This window comes from Hippocampus zosterae, chromosome 11 (assembly GCF_025434085.1).
Source record: "Hippocampus zosterae strain Florida chromosome 11, ASM2543408v3, whole genome shotgun sequence".
Lineage (NCBI taxonomy): Eukaryota > Metazoa > Chordata > Actinopteri > Syngnathiformes > Syngnathidae > Hippocampus > Hippocampus zosterae.
The window spans coordinates 902,230-920,192 of record NC_067461.1 but is presented as its reverse complement, the minus strand read 5'-3'; the positions used below and the strand labels follow the sequence as shown (position 1 = coordinate 920,192).

Genomic DNA, 17,963 nt, shown 5'->3' with positions numbered 1-17,963 from the left:
TAGATGGCTGACAAGGTCCATTAAAAATGAGCATCAGATTCAGAACGGCAGTTGAGTGCAGCACATGGCCTTTGCCAGTAGATGACGTAGTGTGACTTCCTTCAAACAGGACTGGTCATTCCTGTTTTGCTCTGCGGAATTCAACCATTGTCGCTTCCACGATGATCTCAACGTAAAAGTTGTGGAAGTGAACCGACCCTCAAGCGATGAAAATCCGCGATGCAAGGGAACCTTTATAATACGGCGTGAATTTCATCAACATGTAAGCTTATGTTAAATTATCAATTATTTTCATTTTATATTTGAGCATTATATTCTTTTATGTTAGCTACTTCAATTATATTCTGTTGAATACTTTCTGAAACAGTCTTATGTTGCTTGCGTCTGATTGGCTAAAGAGAAGCAGGAAGTGTTTTCGTGACTGGAAGGGATGTTCTCGTTCATCCGTTCGGAGGCGAAGAGGTTTTTTTCCACTTTTCTTTCTCCTTATAAACTGCATTAATGGATTTCGTAAAGAAGAGCCATCCACTGTAAAACAACGAACCCCTCAATTTACAAACACATTGGAAACCTAAGTGAACGTGAGAGCTGATTCGCTTTTCAGCGTCGATGTATTTTGATGTATTGATTTTCAAAGTTGTTGCAGTCGCAGGAAGTCGACTTAAGGCTTGGGAGTGAGGGGGGTTGAGCGAAGGAGGCCATCAGGAGAAGTTGCCACCCTCCGCAACTTCCGGGTTTGAGTCTTTGGTTTCACTTCAACATCGACTCTACGTAAAAACACCTTCTCCCGCCTGCCTGCTATTATTTCACACCAGAGTCATAGCGTCATGAAGCTGTCACTCAGTACACAACAGACACGCACGGAAACGCTGGGCTTGGGACAAGTCAGATTCCTCACAGAGGCCCTTCCCAGGGTGGGGCCCGGTGGGTGTGAGTCACTGGCTGCTTATCACTGCGGTTGTGTGCGTTGAGAAAGCGAGGACAAAGTTCAGCAACCTGTTTGCACACAGCCCACTTTGACTGCCGGTCGGAGTGCGAGTGTGGGCTTTAGCGTTTAGCTAAGCATTCCCGTCAGTTGTTTTCCTCAAGTTTACCATTTGTGCCTGTCCATCGTGTCACACTGAAATCCCATTCCTGTCACTTGTTTAGCATCGAGCTTGGCACGACTGTCAATTGTTTACCATTTTGGTTAGCATTGATTGCCAGTCGTTTAGGATGAAGCTTCACATTCCTGCCTTTTTTCCCCCCTTTAGCTTTAAGGTTAGCGGCCCCGTTCTCGGTTCAGGGCTTTGCTTCGCAGTACTGCGGCTGTCTGTCGTTGAGCATTGAGCTCGGCATTTCCGGCAGTTGTTTAGCTTGAAGGTTAATGTTCTCTGCCTGTTGTTTATCATTTCTGTCAGTTCAGCTGATTCGCACTTGGTGTGGCGTCCCTCTCAGAGGCTCCTTATCTCCACCAAAAAAACGTCAACATAACAGAGGTCTGGGATTTCATCAGATCCTTCAACAAAATCCTCTCTGGAGCTTGGACGTTTTTCTCATCTCAAACATTTTTGATCATTATTTTTACAGACAGTTTTATGGCATCAACTGTTGCATAAAAAAATGTATATATATATATATATATATATATATATATATATACAGTAGTATAATAAATACTAACTGTATTCAGCTCATCGGGTGATTAAAAAAAATCCTCCTGTTTCTTTATAATTCTCACGATCTCAATCTGCTTACTTTGATATCTTTCCCCTTCATATTTATTTGAAATCAAAATGGTTCTGAATTCTGCTTTTGTTTTTAATTGGCTGCAGAGTACAAAGCGTTTTTGTAACAGTATACACAAATAGAGGAGCATGATTTGAAATACAATCTAAGTATTGTGAATAAAGACTCTATTGCTCCGAGAGTCCACATTGTGTTTCGGCTTCTGTTGTAGAGCGAATGGATCGAGGTGGCTTTCTTTCCCAACGTGGCGTCTCAAGTGGCACGCGCCACCTGCTAGCCATCTATTTGAGGTGTGGTGTTTTACTCACCGGAGAAACAAGTTGATTTAGTCAAAACAAAGAGTTTATTGCATAAAAATACACAAACTACAAAAAAAAAGAAGAGACTCGCTTCACACTAACTACAGCAGAAGAACAATGAGGGGCAACTCGTTAACGACAGCACCCGTGACATACCCACAGGAACGAATGAAAAAGTCTTAAAACAGTAGTAGGACAACACACACACACACGCACGCAACCTGCCATGATCAATTCTCATTTTCAAATATTGATCAGACTTTTGGTTGAGCCTGTCAGTAATGCCGTGTCAGCCGTTGTTGTTTTTTTTTTGACACGACTTTCTGACTGGAATCTGCTCTTTTTGTTGTTAATTCACTCAATACATCAAACGAGGAGGTCTTGTACAGTATTTTGATGCAAAAATCAGACATTTGAGTAGGTAAGGCACATCAGACCAAGAGTTTGGGTGTTTTTCACGCTGAATAATGCTAGTTCCCTCCTTTGCTAAAACCCCAAAACACCGGTTTCGAAAAAAAACAAACAAACTCTGAACATTTGGAGTACATACTGCTCCCTTTAAACCAACAACAACAACAACCCTCCCTTGTTGTTAATGTCACAATAATGTCAGCTTACACACACACTCTGATATCTTTTTCAAATCCTAATTTCTCTAAAGACTGAAATGTCACAAATTACATTCGATTTTAGCACAATGAAATCACCTCTAATGCAAAGCAAAGTTAATCCCCCCTCGAGCCTCTTGACGAGAAATAATTAATACAAAATGAAGAGCGTGCAGGCAAAAAAAAAAATAATAATTTTTTTTAGAACTGAGCATTAGAAATGCCAAGAAGAAAGGCGCAAGGATGACATTGAAGCACATTTTATCGTCAGGCTGGGGACCCCTTTTTTCCATCCACGCCCCCCGAAGCAACGCTCCGGATTGTTGGAGAGTTGCGGATGGATGACCCGGGAACAAACACTTCAGAATGACCGCCGAAGCATTTTGGATCCCGGAGCGGTGGATGGGGATCAAAGAGTCCAAGTCATGGAGTCCAGATGAAAAATGCCGCAACAATTGCTGCCACTCCGTTGCCATTGATGCGCAGGCACTTGGGTGAGGTTTCGTACGGAGAAGGACAAAACGGCCGCAACCGCCGACGCCGATGCGACCCGCATCTTCAATTGGGGTGAAAGTGTACAAATGTTCCAAGGCGGAGGAAGACGCGCTTCTGGGGGTTGGGGAGGGCGGGGCCAGGGGGTCGTGGGGGGGGCTTCAGGCGGACGTGTAGATGTACTTGGTCTTGGCCAGGCCGGTGAGCTCGTCCTCGTAGCGCGGCAGGCAGCAGAAGAGCACGGCGCAGCCGATGCACAGCAGGGTGGCGCCCCAGCCGAAGCCGTACGCCCACGTGTAGTAGTAGTGGCCCTCGAAGATCTGCTCGTTGAACTTGACCGGGTAGATGATCAGGGCAATCACCTGCAGCACCACTGCACAGACAAATTCAACATTTATTCAAAGGCGCACGGCTTTGCCGCGACCTCGACTTTGTCACGCGAGTGACCGAAAGCGCTTTGGCCGAGCGTGGGCCCGGGGCGCGGCTGACGACACTGTGAGGAAAATACTTTCACGCCAAAGCCACACACGCTTGCAGCGGAATATTCCTCATCGGCAACTTGGCGCAGAGTCACAACGAAGCAATCATATTCGGACTCGCGGGCTGCCTGTTGCGCCTTCTTGAGAAAAAGGCGTCGACACCCATCGGGGATGAGTTTTGACTCGAGGAGAGAACCCCCCCCCCCACCTAATTAGCATTTGAGGAAGTCAGGAGTTGAAAAGCGGCAGGAGGCAACTGTACAGGATTGTTTCTCAGGGCGTTCCTTTCCACGACTGACGCCTGAGTCACTTGTGATTCGATGAGGCGGACAATAAGCAGAGCCGCGGCGTCATCGCGAGCGGGAATAACAAGCCGCCGCTTCCCGTCACAAACGATGGCCGGCGCAAAATGGCCGACGAGCTCCACTCGGTGGAGGCACCGAAGTCCCGTCACTTCAAGAAAAGTCGGCCATTTTTGTGTCCTTCAGAAGAAGGTGACGTCACCGCCGGGTGCCATTCTGGCTCCTCTTCCCAAACTTTGGGACTGGCCCCCTCCCACCGGCTTACAGAAAGCGGCAACGCTTAGCGCTCCCCGCTGTCACTCCTCTGCGTGACCTTTTGTTGGTCAGCACTCCCACAGCAAAGCCCGACGTGAGCCAACGCTGGCGGAAGTCTTTTGCAAAGGCTTCCAACAAAGGGGAATGTCGCTCACGTCTGCGCGTGAAACGGCGGCGGTCGGCGGGCCAAAGCCTTTGCCGTCCGCAAGGCGTGACGCCTCGGTCCCCCGGGTAACGGCACGCAGCGTAGAATAGTGTGGGGAGGGGCGCTTTTTGACCGTCGGGAGCCTTTTTCCGTGGTAACGCGGCCCCAAACGCTCACCACGACTTCACTCAAACTCCCCCAAAACACGCAGCCTGACAAAAACCGACTCGATTCACTTTCACGCGGTTCCGGTTGACTCGGCCCGATCTCTCATCGCTTCACACTTCCCCCCCCCTGAATTTGGACGCCAAATAAGTGCGGACATTTGGGTCGCCGCGGTACCTTATTTGTTTTTGGCGGCCTCTTTCAAAGGCGGCCGCGCGTTTCTTACCGACGACAATGAGCATGACTCCGATGACGGGCAGCAGCGTGACGTTGAGCGTGCAGCACAGCGCCACGCAGGACAGGATGAAGGCGCCGATGAGGATGAGGAGGCCCAGGATCATCAGGGCGGCCACCGCCTGCGCCCACGCTGCACGTGCAACACACAAACACAGAGTCTCGTGAGGACCAAAAAAAAAACCAACAAAAAAACGACATCTTCTAAAGTCACGCCGCATGTACGGTAACGTTAGTTACGCCTGCGACATTGTGAGTTTGTGGAGCTCCAATGGTTGCGATGATGATTTATGGGCCTGGCTGATACCAAGCAAGGTCCGCCACACCCCACGACAGCACGCTCGCCTTCTGCGGCACCACGTGACGCACTCCAGATGGAACACGTGTGGAAGAGAAGGGCAAAACTCTCCAAGCGTGCTTTGCGGAAGCTAGTGTCAAAGTACAGTACGGTACACTTTTTTTTTTTTTTTTTTTTAGAAAATTGCATGTACACCTAAAAGACTGTATTTATTGATTGTTATGATATCCTCATGCTGTGTGCACATTTTTAACCTTTTTTTTAATCACATTTTTTAATGTGAACTATCAACTACAGTACGTACACAGATGAGTATTTGTTGACATATATGGTATTAACAAATACAAAAATGTACACGTTATAAAAACTTTTTTTGAAAAATGACTACTCTTAAAAGCTATTCCAAATACTGACCAATTAAGCTCAGAAACAAGTTTCAGGAAAATGATATTCTGTTTGCTTGTGACAGACTGCTTCCTGAGAACAGATTCACCCCAAAAATGTTTGGTGTCAGATTTTAGGCCCGTATTTTGCTATCGAACAGACGCACTTTGCAATCCGGTCATTGCATTGCCATGTGGGAAACGCAACTCTTTGCGGTCACTTTAAAAAACAAAACACGCAAGTTGAATAGGTGCCTTGTTTTCACATGAACGGTGAAAGAAAATTCGGTGTGGAATCAAGCCGCTTCGCTGTAAGTGCAGCAGACATTCGGGCCAAGCCTTGCGTTCCGTCGACTTTGTCGTTGGTGCACGGATCAGCCAACACCTTCAATTATTCATTGGCGGCGACGTGTGAGTTTGTGCTCATGCCTGGATACCGAGCCCGGGGCACGTCTCGCACACGCACGCGCACGCGGACGAGACGTGTTGGACAGGTTGGCTCTTCTCACAAACCGCAACGCTCCCGTTTGGCGTCCAACAGCGACCAGCGGGTCTGTTGAACTTCTCCCCGATTCTCCGAATTGTACTCGCCTTGGCGTGACGTCATCAACGACCAACCCGAAATTATTTACCGCCGCTTGGGGGGGGGGGGGGGGGGGTGTCAGAGGATTCCAAAGTTTAGGCCTCCCTAGCCCTCCTCATTCTGAAGTGAATTCTCCGCGCGAGGTGCCGCATTTTCCGCCCAAGTACGCCCGCGTCGCCGCCGCCAACTTACAGAACTCCATAAGGGACTTGCTCTCCCACTGGTCGTTGCGTCCGTGGTACTGCTCCCACATGCTGGCGTAGTGCGTCTTGCCCTCCTCGTCCGTCACCCAGCCCGACGTGGCGGCGATGGCGACGATGTCGAAGATGATGGCGAAGAGCAGCAGCAGGGGCACGATCCACCTGCAGCGCGGGTAGGCGATCCCGCAGCGGAACATGGCGAGCGTCGGTCGAGTCGAGGAAGCGAGCAAAACGGGAGCCTCGAGCGGTCTTGCGCGGTTGCCTGCTTGTGGTGGTGTGCGGCGCTGCTGGCTGGCTGGCTGGCTTTTTTTTCCTTCCCGTCTATGTGGGAGAGGAGGGGAGGGAGAGGGTGGGGGAGAAAACGCCCCACCCGAGTTTGCAATGCAGCCGTCAACCCGGTTTGGGACGTACAGGGCTGGACTTGTCTGCCTCGCAAAGAAAGCCCAACCCAGTTGAGTTCTTCGGAAGGGATTGGGTCATGTTACGTCGTCACGCACGGATGTCAGCAACGCCGTTCGATCCCACGGTGCTGGTGGTCACGGTCGTGCCAAGTGGCGTCCGTAGTCTTACGGTTTGGTGCTTTCTACCGTCTCTGTTGTTTTATTGTTGTGTGTATGACATTTGTATACAGCAATGGTTGTTTTAAAGTGCTCGAGAAATACACTTGAGTTGAGGTGAGTAAATGCAGAACAACAACATTCAGGCCACTCGGTTGTTTCCCCCAATATCTTCACCGGTCATTTTTCACTTATTGTCACAACAACAACAACAACAACAATAATAATAACAATGTGCTTGTTACTAATGGTTGACCCAAGGCAACTGTCTTCTTGTTGGATTCTTTTTCTTGGTTTTCAAAAACGCCAAATATGATTTAGGGAATTATATACATTTACAATGACAGGTATAAAACATTTGTCCATTGCATAAACGGCATACGCGGTGAGCGCGGCTAAAATACAAACTATAATGTGAACGGATTTTACTTTGGACGCTCGCAACCCTCGTGAGGATAAGCGAAGTAATACGGTTACTTCGAATTAAAGATGAACGTAATCTCGTGAAGCAAACATTGGACTCGAAAAGGACGTCGTGGCGAGCTATCGCGGTGCATTCTGGTACGTGTAGTATTTACGGTGCACGTCCGTCTGCGGTTGCCTAGGCAACAAGTTTTAACCGGGAAGACATTTCCTTTGACAAGCTAGCAGGCTAAACGATCAGAGAGTAACCATTATCGAGTCGCGTCGGGCCTAATAAAGTCAACGAGGACTGCTAAGTGAACCATTAAACACATGACCGTGTGTTTGAACACTATTTTCCCCTTCTGTGTGTCTTGAAATTATCTCGATTCAAAAAAACTAATGTGGAGGAACAGAAATAAAAATTCAAGGGGAAGGCGACAGTAAACACGTCATGACGTCACATCTATCGCGGTGCATTCTGGGAGCAGCATTATTCCGCATTCTGCAACTATCTATCGTTGAATCTTCAGGGCCTAATATAAATATGCCGTATGTCGTCTTCTTTATTTTTAATAAACTCAAAATAAATTGAATTAACTTGCAATATTTCGGGTTGTCCGCTGTAATGGGGGCGACGCGGGGGTGGCTGAGGGGAAAGCGAGTCTCGCCCTGTGGCGGAATCTTGACTGGCATTTGAGGTCAGAGTATAACGTCAAGCTTGTCTTCTGTCACTTGTGATGGTCGCCCGAAGCATGAGCCTGTCAACTCCGCAGTGTGCTTCAGCCTTTTTCTCGTTTTCGTCTCCATTTATTTATCCACGTAAAGATACAAACTTGTCAAGGTATTTTGGTGACCTTTGATGTCCTGTGTAGTAAGTGTGATGTATTTATGGGCTAGTAAACACATTCTCTTACTTCTCTCCACAAAAGTGTCAGGTAATGATTCACGAACTCATGAGCGGATTGCCTCACGAGTAACGTGTTCCTACTCTAGTGTCCACGGGGAGGCGACATTTGTCTGTTTTTGCACGGGAGCTGACACCGCCTCGAATAAGTGACGTCATTCACGTTTGAAATCGCGGTGGATGGACATGAAACAAACCACATGTCGTGCTGGAAAGGCACATCTAATCATTTGAACGATTACTGGTATCGCACGAATATTTTAATTTTGATGTAAAAATTCATAGAAAAATCTGGACAAAGGCACAGATTCCTTTTTGAGGCTCATTTAAAGGAGCATAAAAAAGAAAAAGTAGTGTTTTTAAACAATGACAACAGAAATGGAATGAAAATAAATCCCTTACGGACGTATGCGCTTGTCCCCCAAGACGCGCAGTTCACAGTGCATGACTGTGTTCGCTATGGGATACTCCCAGGAGACTTTTATGGCCTCTTTTATAGCAGTTCAAAAAACGACCTCAATGCTAGAAAAGCGTGTTACTGTCGAGCAAAACACAGGAACAAACAGTCTGAGTCAGCATGAAAGCAAATCCTGTCCCATCATTAGCCAGCGTTTGCACGCGAGCGCGCTGCGCTCTTTCACTTTCCTGACTAAGTTCCTCCAATCTCGCCATCCCGTCAGCACTTCGGCACAGACCAGGCGTTTTCCCACGTCATCCCACCTCACGCTCAGACTGCAAGAATTGGGATGGGAAGTCAAAAGTCGTTTTAGGGGTTGAGGACTCTATTCTTATTTGGCTTTTTTTGTTTCAGACTTGATCTTAGTTTGACTGTTTGGTGCTTTCTACAGTTGAGTTGAGTAGTCTGCTAACACACTTTTCAAACGCATCCAGAAACCTACCGACACCCTCTCTTTTTTTTTTTTCCATGTCCCGCTTCCTCTTTTCCTGTTCGGCTTTAGCACCGCCGCGGTTACTCCAGTCCGGTCCTCCATGAGAACTGATCGACTGTCCTGTGAGCTTAGCGAGAGAGCGACGTAGCACGTACACCCAAGTTGAAAAGGCAACTATTCCCGATGAACTGATTTTGAGGGACACGAGGCAAAAGGTATCCTTGTCCAAAATCAAAATATTTGAGGATCACTCAGGGTTTCCCCGTCGGCCCCGATGTTTCGATTCCACCTCGTTACGGGGTGGCGCCGGCCGTGCCGCCGCCGCTCCGAGAAAGTCTGAAGTCCTGGCAGATGACGGCGAGCCTGTAGACGTTCAAAATGACCACCAGGAAGTTCTTGATGGCGAAGAAGACCAGCATCTGGTGGAAGACGTCGAAGTAGGTCATGACCGTGAGCCGCACCGTCAGGAAGGGGCCGTCCTGGATAAACAAGGCCTCCACGATGCCCCAAATGTCCGTGCTGTGCTTGGTCAGGAGGGACACCTGGCGTACCTCCCGCTCGTCCGACGAGTCCGACTTGGAATTCACCACTGTCGCAAACAAGCAGGAAAATGTCAAGGCTCTCCTTCGACGCCCACGGGAAGACACGAGCGCAATTCATTCCCCGACTACACGCAGCTGTCCAATCGCTTTGACTTTGAAAACGCAGGCGCACGCGGTGACGTGCGGGTGTCACGTCGGCGACCTCGCCATCTCACTCCGCCGCCGAGAGAGCCGAGCGCCCGACGGAGATCCGCCGGTCGACTCAAACCGAGGACTGCCCTGGGCCGAGCCGACGCGTCTTCATTCTTTGTCGTTATTCTTCTCGATTTTGGATTTAGTTACTCACCAGCCAAATGGAGCGGGAACTGCAACATGCTCCACGTCCATACGGCCAAGATGATATAGACCAACTGAGGACTGTTCTCTCTGGAAAGGACGACACACGGGTGACACACGGGTCGACACGGGTCATACCCGGCAGTTGGCACCGATTGCTCTCATATTGACCAGGGTCGGAAAGGCCGCGGCTCGGCACGCACTTGACATCCGACAGCGTCTCACTGGTGAATTCCAGGATGTCCGCCGCCGTGCCGACGAAGATCAGAAGGAGCTGAGAGAGTTCGTCTCTGGTGACGCCGCCCCCCAAGGGCAGGAGCCACTTTCCCACGATGAGGAGAACCAGCAGGATCTGATGAAGAGCGAGGATCCACTCGTTGGAGCACAGCGCCTGGTTGATGTTCTGGAAAAGGCGGAAACCATGAAGAAAAACACCCACACCCACGCCCACAAAAGCTTGCTTCTCCCCAAGTGGACATCTGGATGTGTTTACACTCGGCTTGGGCTCTTGTAGCACGCAGCTCACCGGGTTAGAGCGCTGTTACGAGACCCCGCCGGATGTTATTGGAGGGCCGACCCCCACCCTGAAAAGCCAAAGGTAGCAGGCGGCTCTCTTTTGCGGCCATCTCGCACATTCGCATTTCCAATGCCGTAGTGGCGGTCATAAAACCATTACGGGAGCGGATAGTTTGCCTTGTGGAGTTCCCCAGGGGCCGCTTATCAAACCACTTCTCTTCTCCTTTGTGCAAATTTTCTCTTGGCGATCGCTCTGCCGTCGGTCGCAGGACGGAAAACCTGGTTTGGACGTGCCGTGTCCCGTTTCCAACGGCACCTTGCGTTTTTGCGCCATTGAAGCTGCGCTTGCGTCCATTCGTGCCTTGATGGCGCCATTCAACTTTTGCTGACTTTTTTGCGGCCAGTACTGCTGAGAAGGCTCTTTGTCTCAGCCGCCCCAACGGTCGGTCTCGGAGACCGCATGCGTGACGTCAACACTGGCGTCTTTGTGCAATGTTCCTGCCGTGTTTATTCTCCCCATACTGCGAAGCCAATTTGTCTGAGATTTTAAAGCTTGACTGCACCAAGAGCTCACATCAGAAAGTTGCCTTTTACAGCCCACGGCTCTTTTGATTTGGGGAAAAGGCGTCGCCAGCGCAGCGGCCGCTGAGCCCACCCGTTTTGCGGCCCTAAATTTAGGACGCGCTTGGATCCGCGGTCTGCGGAGAACGCCGGCGGCTTGCTGACGAAATGCTGAACAAACACTTTGGGGGAGCAAACGCCAAACGGGAGCTTCGGATGATCCGATCGCCCGACTGATTTGGAAATGGGAGTAGCGCTTGACAAACCTCAAATTTTCAGAAATGGATGATGATTCCAGACTAAATCTACCGAGTGAGTCAACTGCTGACATAAATCACGTGTGCAGAGGTTTTTGTTTTTTTTTGAGACTATCCAGACGGGTGACAGCAAACGGCTTTATCTGGGGCATGCCTCTGACCACTGACCCTGTCATGATTGGGTTTGTGACCAGCAGGTGGCACTGCAGGGTTCTCCCTACAGCTGCACACCTGTTGGTCATTAGGTAATGAGTGCTTTAAAAGGACTCCCAACCCGAACACTCGGTGTCGGCTCATTGTTTGCTCTTGCTACTGTCATGCTTGTTTCAGTCATCTTTACTTCATTGTTATGTTTTAGCTTTAGTCATGATTTTTGTTTGCTACTTTGGATTTAGTTTGTTTAGGATTTATTTTTCTCTGTTTGAATACAATTGGTCAAGTTCAGCCTGCTCCTCCCTCCTGCCTGCTTTTTGGGGTCCTCCGCCACCTCGCAAACGTGACAGACCCTGTTTTCCCATCAATCAGAAAATAACCTGGCGACACGTCACGGCGGGCTAATAATCCACCGGGGGAAGTCGGCTTTACCTCCAGGTAGTTTTGGTACGTGAGGTTGTCCCCCGTGGTCTCATTCAGGGTGATGACTCGCTTCACGTTTTCCCAGGAGTCGAGCTTCTTGCACTGCAACCAAGGAGAGCCTCTGCTAAGAGCTACGTCGGAGGTCACGTTCATCCGGGAGCCACGCGGCATCGCAAGTCCGGTCCCGCATTGGGCCGCATTTCAGAAAACACCCGATCGCGGCGTCAAAAAGCAGACGAGAGCGGGTGCAGACGTCCTCTTTTCCAAAATGTTTGCGTTTTCAACGACGGCGGGGTGAGCCGAGCGGCTTCCCAAAATAAGTCGACGGGCTCTCTGATTGAGGCGACGCTTGTACCTGAGGGTCGCCGGCTTTGTCCTGCTGGTAGTGCAGCTCCAGGATCCAAATGGAGGGAATGATACTGATGAGAAAGAGGAAGATGGGAGGGGAAAACCTGAAAGGGAACATGCAAAAGTCTCCATGAGAATGCCGGGAAGGAACCGGTCTCCGAGACCCATTTGTACATTTCGCGTCGGAGGTCGACTTCAGTCCACTTTTGGACATCCTGTCTTGAACGAGCTCAGGGGAAACGCTGACGGGAAAAGGTCCCCCCCCTTCCCCTGTTTTCATGCGAAAAAGGCCTATTGTTAACGTAGCAAAAGGAGTTGCTCTCCCTTTCCTCTTTTGCTGCGCGCATCTTAACATTTCAATGATGGATGGGTGTCATCGCGAGTCTCTCACGTGGGAACAACTGCGCCTCAATCCGAAATCCAAAACGGCGACGGTCATCTCGGCCGGCCGGCCGGCTCCGATCGTAACCGCCCCCCCACCCCCCCGGCTATACTATACAGTACTGTACTTGCATTTGGAGCTGGCCTGTTTGTCAACACCATGCTTCCACGCGACTAAGGAACGACAAAGATGTTGTTTTTCGATTGCGGGATTTCTATTTAGGGCGGCGGGGGGGACCACCCAGTCCACATTGTCCCGATTAACAATAGCGGCAGAAGACCGGAGCCTCGCTTGCGGGGCAAAGTGAGGCGGGAGCTGCCGCGCGCTTCTTTTACCATTTGTAATCTTGCCCTTTCCTCCTCTTCAGCGTGACGACCATCTCCAGCAGAAGCGGCGCGAAGAGCAGCGTGAGCAGCCAGAAGATGTGGTCGCCCTTCACCCACGTCACCCGCCACACGCCCGCCAGCGACACCAAGACAAAGAGCGCCCTGGTCGCAATGGCGCACGTCAACTTCAACACGCTCAGCATCATCTTTTGCCTCCCCGCCTCCTCCAGCCGCTACGCTCCGCACTCCCCACCGATCAACTCGACATATGCGCGATGAAATTTGCGGCGCTCGCACCAACATCGACACCCTCCACCCCCCCAAAAAAGTGGTCTCAAAGTTGCAGCTCCACCCTCGAGCGGGAGTGGGAGTTGGAGCGGGGAGGGGGCCGCCGCGTGAAGCCATTCGCTTTAGAAGAACGCGACGCGGATTCTTGCGACGCCAATTGCAAAGAGCAACGCCCGCAAGAGGGCGCCAGAGATCTCCGCACGATGCGCACTTCATTTCGATAATGGAATACTCGCGTCGTTTTCACTCTCATGACCGACGTGAAATTAATGACATCGTCGCCGGAGGCTTATGATGAACAATCAATACATTAAAGAAGTAAATAGCAAGACAAAAGCTGAATTACGAGACTACGCGACCAGACAAAACTTTGGAGACGCCTCAACGGCTCGAGAGAATGTTTTGAAACGTTTTCATTGGTACGTCTGCTGAATAGAAGGAAAAGAACATTGAAATGACGTTCACGTTAAAATGTAGACGCCGCGACAATGTGAAATAAAAATGTAGTCCAACAAAAGCTTTTGTTGTTGTTGTTTAATAAGCATTTCTTCAAGAGTCAACGCGAATCCACTGTTCGAAGGAGTTGCACATCCAACTCAACTGCTCTTAGGGAGTGATTCTGTTTGCTGCCGCTAGAGGGCGACCGCTTGCCACCAGCGGTTCCCACCCGGCACTCCGACGCAGTGTCGAAGGGAAACCCAATCGCTCTTCAAAGTGCATTTTGTCCTTCAAGAATTTGGGAGAAGTTCAACGTCACAAAATAGCGCACGGTTTTTGAAGTAAAAATGTCTTTATAATACACTTGAACAAACGTTGACTGTTACCGAGTCAGAGCTTTCAGTCCAAAGGTAGAATAAGAAGAAAGACGTGACATTTTTTTCAATAAAAAAGAATAATACCCCACGATATCACGCTATTCAAAACAAAAAGTCCAACGTTATGTGATATAACGATTTTCAGTCAAAAGTACGACCTTTTTATTTTAAAAAAGAAAAAAGTTAACCACTCTCTATTTAATGGCAAACTGTCAGAAAAGCAACTGATTGTTAAGAGAGTGTCACACTATTGCGACAAACTTTTTGATCGACCAGGGGTCACACAAATCTTGTGGTGGACTCGGAAAAGAAACATTTTTTTTAATCAAGAACAGCAGTCATAAAAAAAGCAAGTCCCTCAACGCTGTCCTTCTTTAGTGTTCAACAAATGACCTGATTGTGCTGGACGTTATGTCATTTCTGTCACGTCGCGTGTCCGCCAGCAGGTGGCGGGTTTTCTCACCCGCCATCTGCGCACCTGTCCGTAATTTCGGGCTGATTACCCTCCTATATTAATGAGACTCCGGCAGTTCTCCCACTGCCGGAGAATTCCTCACCGTGCCATTGATCTCTCGTGCTAACTCCTCTATTTGTAGATTACTCGTTGCCTTCTTGCCTTGCGGCCTTTACTCTTGCCATTCGCGTTAGTCACTAAATTGAATACTTAGATATTGCCTAATCAGTAGCTCCTCGCACTTTGTTTTTCAGCGAGCGTTTTCAGTTGTTTCCTTATTTCTTCCCTGGTCCTTATTTGACCAGCGTTTTGTGTTTCCGTTTTTTTCCCTGTCGGGCTCTTTCTGTTTTTGTCATTAAAGACACTCTTTGCTTTGAGAAAATTCTTTCGTTGTCTGTTTTCCGGGGATCCAATCCTCTATTTTTTCGTTCTGCACGGAGCGATCATTATCGCTTCGGGCAGATCGTGACAATTTCCTGTTCAACACAACACGTGAAATTGATTGTGTGTGTGTGTGCCTTCACTTTCACTACTTGTACAAGCTTGCATAAACCAAGCAGCTTGCACATTGTCTCCGCAGTCACATAAAAACCTTATCAGACATTCTAATCACATATCTCATTATCTCGCCTGTGCAGGAAGTCTCTCACTATGCAAAGTCCGCCCGGGCGCACACACACACACACACACACACACTGTGCTCAGGCAGACCTGTTCTGAAATAAGTGGGCCCAGCCAGCCTGCCAACGGTGGCGAGGGGAAACAACAGGCTGGCCCGTGACCTTGCAAGGGAGACAGGCTTTTCCTGTCTTTGTTCCGATATGTGCATCATCATCTTTTCTTTTTCTCTCTCGGATCTCCACCGGCATGGTACAAAGATATTTGGCGGCAGTAGGGAAAACAGTAGCAAAAAAAGGTCAATTCCTGTGTCATGACGATGATGATGAGGCCTTCTTGTTGTCTCAACAGGTGGCGCTCAACAGCACGTAATGAAGTGGCGTAACCTCCCACGGATTTTCCAGACAAAAAAAACCCAAAACCAAAAAGGCTCAGTTCCAAGTTTATTGCGGGTGAGCATAAGTCACATTGTTCTCAAAAGGATCCCTTTCCATTCTTTCCGTATTCGGGCAAAGAAAAGCTGCCGGAGCCGTTTATTTGCTGGCTGGATTGGAATTTGAGTGACGTCAACGCCAGCGAGCCAACAGCGTTGATCAAATGCCGAGCTGCCCTGACTTGAGGGCTGCTCTTGAAATGCATTGGGGCGGGCGGGAACCCAAATATTTGGTTCATGATCTTCATGCGGTCTGCCTTGTATGCACAATTATTTTGTTGTTGTTGTTCTTTTTAGGAACATCAGAGCGCCCAGCTGAAAACCTCTGAAAAAGGGGCCAGTTCAGGTCGAAACCTGTAAAGGTAAATAAAAAAGCTTCTTCGCTTCGAAAAATGAACGCAGCAATCAGCGGGCCCAATTATGAATACCCTGCACTTCCTTTGGTTCACATTTTCGATGCTCTTGATAACATTTACAAACACAGGCGACAGTAGAATGCCTCAGAGCCGCAGCCATATTGGATGTGGCAAAGTGGAGGAATTGTTTCCTTGAAGATCTTCGAGCCAAGCCAGAAGTCATTGGATGAATGTTGAACCGTTGCTTTTGACGACATTCCGTCCTGTTCTGAAACGACCTCCGAAAGCCGCTGTCTTTTGGGGATTGCTTTTTTTGCCCCTCGATGACTTTCATGCCCACGTTCCCTCATCAATCCGCAGTTGATGTTCTGGCCGTCGTCTTTTCTTATTTTGTTCTCTCCGATAAAGGCTCACGTTGCCGGGGTGAAAAGTGAAGCAGGTGTCTCAAATAAGCGCTTGTTCCCAAAACCGCCGGCTGGCCCGCGCGCGGTCACACGTGTCAGGCATTCGCAATGCAAGAAATTGCACTTGAAACGGCTACGAGGTGACTCATTCTCTCTCCTTCGTTCTCTGTGTCGACAGCTGCGAGCGGCCGAGCTCCGCCGAGGAGCTTTTCCACGGTGGAATCTCAGACAATGAGGAGATTTGCCGTCAAACAACCTTGCCTTCATTTTCCTTTCTGTCTTCCCCCCACTGGAAGCTGGAAAAGTGCTGTGGATTCTGCATTCAAAACAAGAGGCTGTTATGCGGTGCTCAGCTGCCCCCCCCCCTGCCCCCTATTCTTGGCTCATGTGCGTTAAACAGCCCACAGATGTTTTACATGGATGTGAACACATTCTTCATTTGTCCCCAGCAGAAGCGGCGCGGGGATTAACCTCGCCGCGGCAACGCGGTCCCAAACGGCGAGCGGCTTTTTGCATAAGGTCATTTGGTTGCCTGCGAGTACGGCTGGCGTCGCCATAGCAACCCCGAGCGATGACTAAATTGCCTCATAAAGGGAGATCAATGGTTAATGCGCAGAGGAGATTACGTGTGCGACGCAGCCACTGAGTCATCTTTGAAAATATGCTTTGAAAAGGGATTGTTGGATTATGCCCCCCGCCTCCCCCCCGCTTGTTATCCCGCCATCGTCGCAACGGTGTCTTGAGATGGCAAATATGTTTTGGGCTTTTCCCTCTCGTCTCCTTGTTTGATGTGCACATTCCCCAAGCGCTCGGTCTTTTGCCCCCCCCCCCCCCCTCTCCTTGCTCCTCACCGTGTTCTCAAAGCAGCTGCAAACAGGTGTTTTGGCCGCTGGCTTTTTGGCTCCCCTTTCTCTTTTTTGGGTGATTGCTTTTCGCTCTCTTTCCTCTCGGCTTGCTTTCCACAAACGGGTTCGGGCAATTCATTTCAGGTTAAGCGACGAGGTCTCCTTGTTGTGGTTCTTGAACCCACGCAGGCACGGGGAGAACATGCAACCTCCACACAGGGAGGCCGGAGCATGAATGGAACCCACGACCTCTGCACTGCGAGGTCGACGCGCTGACCAGCGGACCGCCGCGCTGCTAAATGGAAAGCAAAAGGCTCAATTTGAGTCCTTAACTCTGGCGTGAGATCCTGCTCCTTTCCCAAAGTGCGGCCCTCCAAACAAATCAAAATAGAAGCGCACGAATAAAGCCGGCTCGTTAGCAATGTATGAGCCTGAGGTAAGAGTCCCATGTGTGGTTGCATTGAAAGGCCGCTACTTTCTCATTCACTTGGCAGGGATTGAGGCTCCCCTTTCCTCTTCCAAAATTCCCAAACATAGCACGCAAGTCGAGCCAGCGCTAGCTTGTGCTTGATTCGAAATCCTAACCCTGGCTTCAAAGGAGTGACGCACCAATTGCATATCGTATCAGTGATGCTCCGACGATATGTGACTCTCTATCCATCCACCCATCACAATCCTGCATGTTGGGTCAATTGACTGAGATGGAAAAAAAACTGTATTGCATAATCCACATTGCCGAGGGCCGGTGTTTGCCCGGATGCGTGTGCAAACATCGCCGCCCTGTGGACACAGTGAGTATTGCCGTGTAAACAACCAATACATCATCCCGTTGTGATCAAACAAACGTGACACGCCTCACACTGGGTTATATAAATGTCAAAGGACAGATAATCCGATTTGGAAGGAACGATACATTAGTTATCGTAGCCCGGTTAACCAACCGGGAGGTGAAGGTTTTCTGACTCACACCAATTGCCGG

At 49.4% G+C, this 17,963-nt stretch overlaps 2 protein-coding genes and 1 long non-coding RNA gene across 3 annotated transcripts; 1 reads left to right on the top strand and 2 right to left on the bottom strand.

Moving 5' to 3' along the window:
* Positions 1-2,052: 2,052 nt before the first annotated feature.
* perp (p53 apoptosis effector related to pmp22) lies at positions 2,053-6,476 on the bottom strand. Its single transcript, XM_052080673.1, has 3 exons — positions 6,164-6,476; positions 4,700-4,840; positions 2,053-3,500 (listed from the first exon to the last, which is right to left on the bottom strand). The coding sequence occupies exons 1-3, from the start codon at positions 6,366-6,368 to the stop codon at positions 3,289-3,291; spliced, it is 558 nt and encodes a 185-aa protein (XP_051936633.1). The 5' UTR covers positions 6,369-6,476; the 3' UTR covers positions 2,053-3,288.
* Positions 6,477-7,937: 1,461 nt separating this feature from the next.
* LOC127610466 (transmembrane protein 26-like) lies at positions 7,938-12,977 on the bottom strand. The gene is made up of 6 exons (XM_052080665.1): positions 12,781-12,977; positions 12,071-12,167; positions 11,725-11,817; positions 10,009-10,208; positions 9,816-9,895; positions 7,938-9,516 (listed from the first exon to the last, which is right to left on the bottom strand). The coding sequence occupies exons 1-6, from the start codon at positions 12,975-12,977 to the stop codon at positions 9,221-9,223; spliced, it is 963 nt and encodes a 320-aa protein (XP_051936625.1). The 3' UTR covers positions 7,938-9,220.
* On the top strand, positions 10,187-13,081 carry LOC127610492 (uncharacterized). Its single transcript, XR_007964874.1, has 2 exons — positions 10,187-10,334; positions 12,813-13,081. It is a non-coding gene; the product is annotated as an uncharacterized LOC127610492 (long non-coding RNA).
* Positions 13,082-17,963: the final 4,882 nt, after the last annotated feature.